The following is a 1810-nucleotide window of genomic DNA, read 5'->3' as shown; positions in this document are numbered from 1 at the left end:
ACTTGAGGCCGTAAAGAACTTCATATGGTGCCGCCTAAATGCTCTCTTGGTAACTATTATTGTATGCAAATTCGATCAAAGGTAAGTATTTAATCCAGCTGCCCTTAAAATCCATTACGCAGGCTCTAAGCATATCCTCCAATATTTGTACTGTCCTCTCAGATTGTCCATCTATCTGAGGGAGGAAGGCTGTGCTGTAAGTCAACTATGTCCCTAACTCTTTTTGTTCACTGCTCCAAGATGTTAAAGTGAAACGGGTGTCCTTGTCTGACACAATCTTGGAGGGGATTCCGTACAGTCTGACGATTTCATGTACATATAATTCTGCCAACCTGTCTGTAGAATACGTCATTTGAATCGAAATGAAGTGAGCTGTCTTGGATAACCTGTCGACAATTACCCAAGCTGCATCCTGAGCTCCTGGTGCCTTAGGAAAACCTGACACAAAATCCATACCAATTTCATCCCACGTCCAAACAGGTATAGGAAGTTGGTGTAATAACCCCGAAGGCCTCTGATGCTCCGCCTTGACCTACTGGCAAGTTAAACACTGAGCCACATAGTTAGCTATCTCGCGCTTCGTACCACTCCACCAGAATTGTTGCTTCAAATCTCTATACATCTTAGTGCTACCTGGGTGGATAGTATAGAGTGACCGGTGAGCCTCTCTTAAGATCACTTCTCTTATTTCCTTAACATTTGGAACGTATATTATTCCCTTGAATCTTAAGGTGCCATCCCCAGATACTGTAAATCTGGGCCTTCTGTCTTCTTGAACCTCTCCTCTAAACTTTACCAAGTCTAAATCATCCGTTGGGGCAGCCTTTGTTCGATCTATCAACGACGATCCCAAGGTCAAACTACTCAATCGAGCCTGCGTATATCCATAACCATCTCTATCCCTGCCCGCTCCATATCTAATAAAATATGCTTCTGTGAGGTATACATAGTAGCAAGGGTACTAGAAGAAGACTTCCGGCTTAGAGCATCTGCCACTACATTAGCTTTACCTAGATGATAGTTAATGTTGCAGTCGTAATCTTTCAAAAGTTCTAACCATCTGCGTTGTCTCATATTCAAGTCTCTCTAAGTAAAGAAATACTTTAGGCTCTTATGGTCTATATAAATCTCGCACTTCTCCCCATAGAGATAGTGTCTCCATAACTTCAAGGTGATTACAACTGCTGCAAGCTCTAGATCATGTGTCGGATAATTCTCTTCGTAACTCTTGAGTTGTCGATAAGCGTAAGCGATAACCTTCCCATGCTGCATCAAGACACAACCCAATCTCTGGAGGGAAGCATCACTGTAAATAACAAATCTTGTATTGCCCGAGGGAACAGTGAGTACAGGTCCTGTCACTAGTCTCTTCTTCAGCTCTTTAAAGCATCTTCCACAGTCTTCGGTCCACAAAAACTTCTCATTTTTCCTTGTCAGCTTAGTCATCAGGGCTGTGATACTGGAGAACCCCTCGACAAACCTCCTATAATATCCTGCAAGTCCTAAGAAGCTTCTGACTTCATTCACATTGGTTGGTTTGGCCCATTTCACAACCGCTTCAATTTTTGTCGGGTCTACTGAAATTCCTTCTTTTGACACGACATGTCCCAAGAAGGTACTCTCTTGTAACCAAAAATCACACTTTTTGAATTTCGCAAACAACTGCTCCTTCCTTAATATCTGCAACACAACCCTCAAGTGACTCTCGTGATCTGCTTGGCTTTTGGAGTATATGAGGATATCGTCTATAAAAACAACAACAAACTGATCAACATACTCCCTAAACACTCTGTTCATCATGCCCATGAAA

General features: G+C 42.4%; 1 protein-coding gene across 1 annotated transcript in view; it reads right to left on the bottom strand.

Annotated features, from left to right (window-relative positions):
- Positions 1 to 205: 205 nt before the first annotated feature.
- The window catches only part of LOC118349657, a 3887-nt gene continuing 2282 nt past the window's right edge, over positions 206 to 1810 (bottom strand). The window contains exons 6-8 of the mRNA XM_035695168.1: positions 1103 to 1789; positions 680 to 917; positions 206 to 532 (exon numbers count right to left, since the gene is read on the bottom strand). Of these exons, the coding sequence (XP_035551061.1) occupies positions 206 to 532; positions 680 to 917; positions 1103 to 1789 (1252 nt within the window). The remainder of the gene's footprint in view (positions 533 to 679; positions 918 to 1102; positions 1790 to 1810) is intronic.

The sequence above is a fragment of the Juglans regia genome, chromosome 10 (assembly GCF_001411555.2).
Source record: "Juglans regia cultivar Chandler chromosome 10, Walnut 2.0, whole genome shotgun sequence".
NCBI lineage: Eukaryota > Viridiplantae > Streptophyta > Magnoliopsida > Fagales > Juglandaceae > Juglans > Juglans regia.
This window is presented reverse-complemented; position numbering and strand designations above follow the sequence as displayed.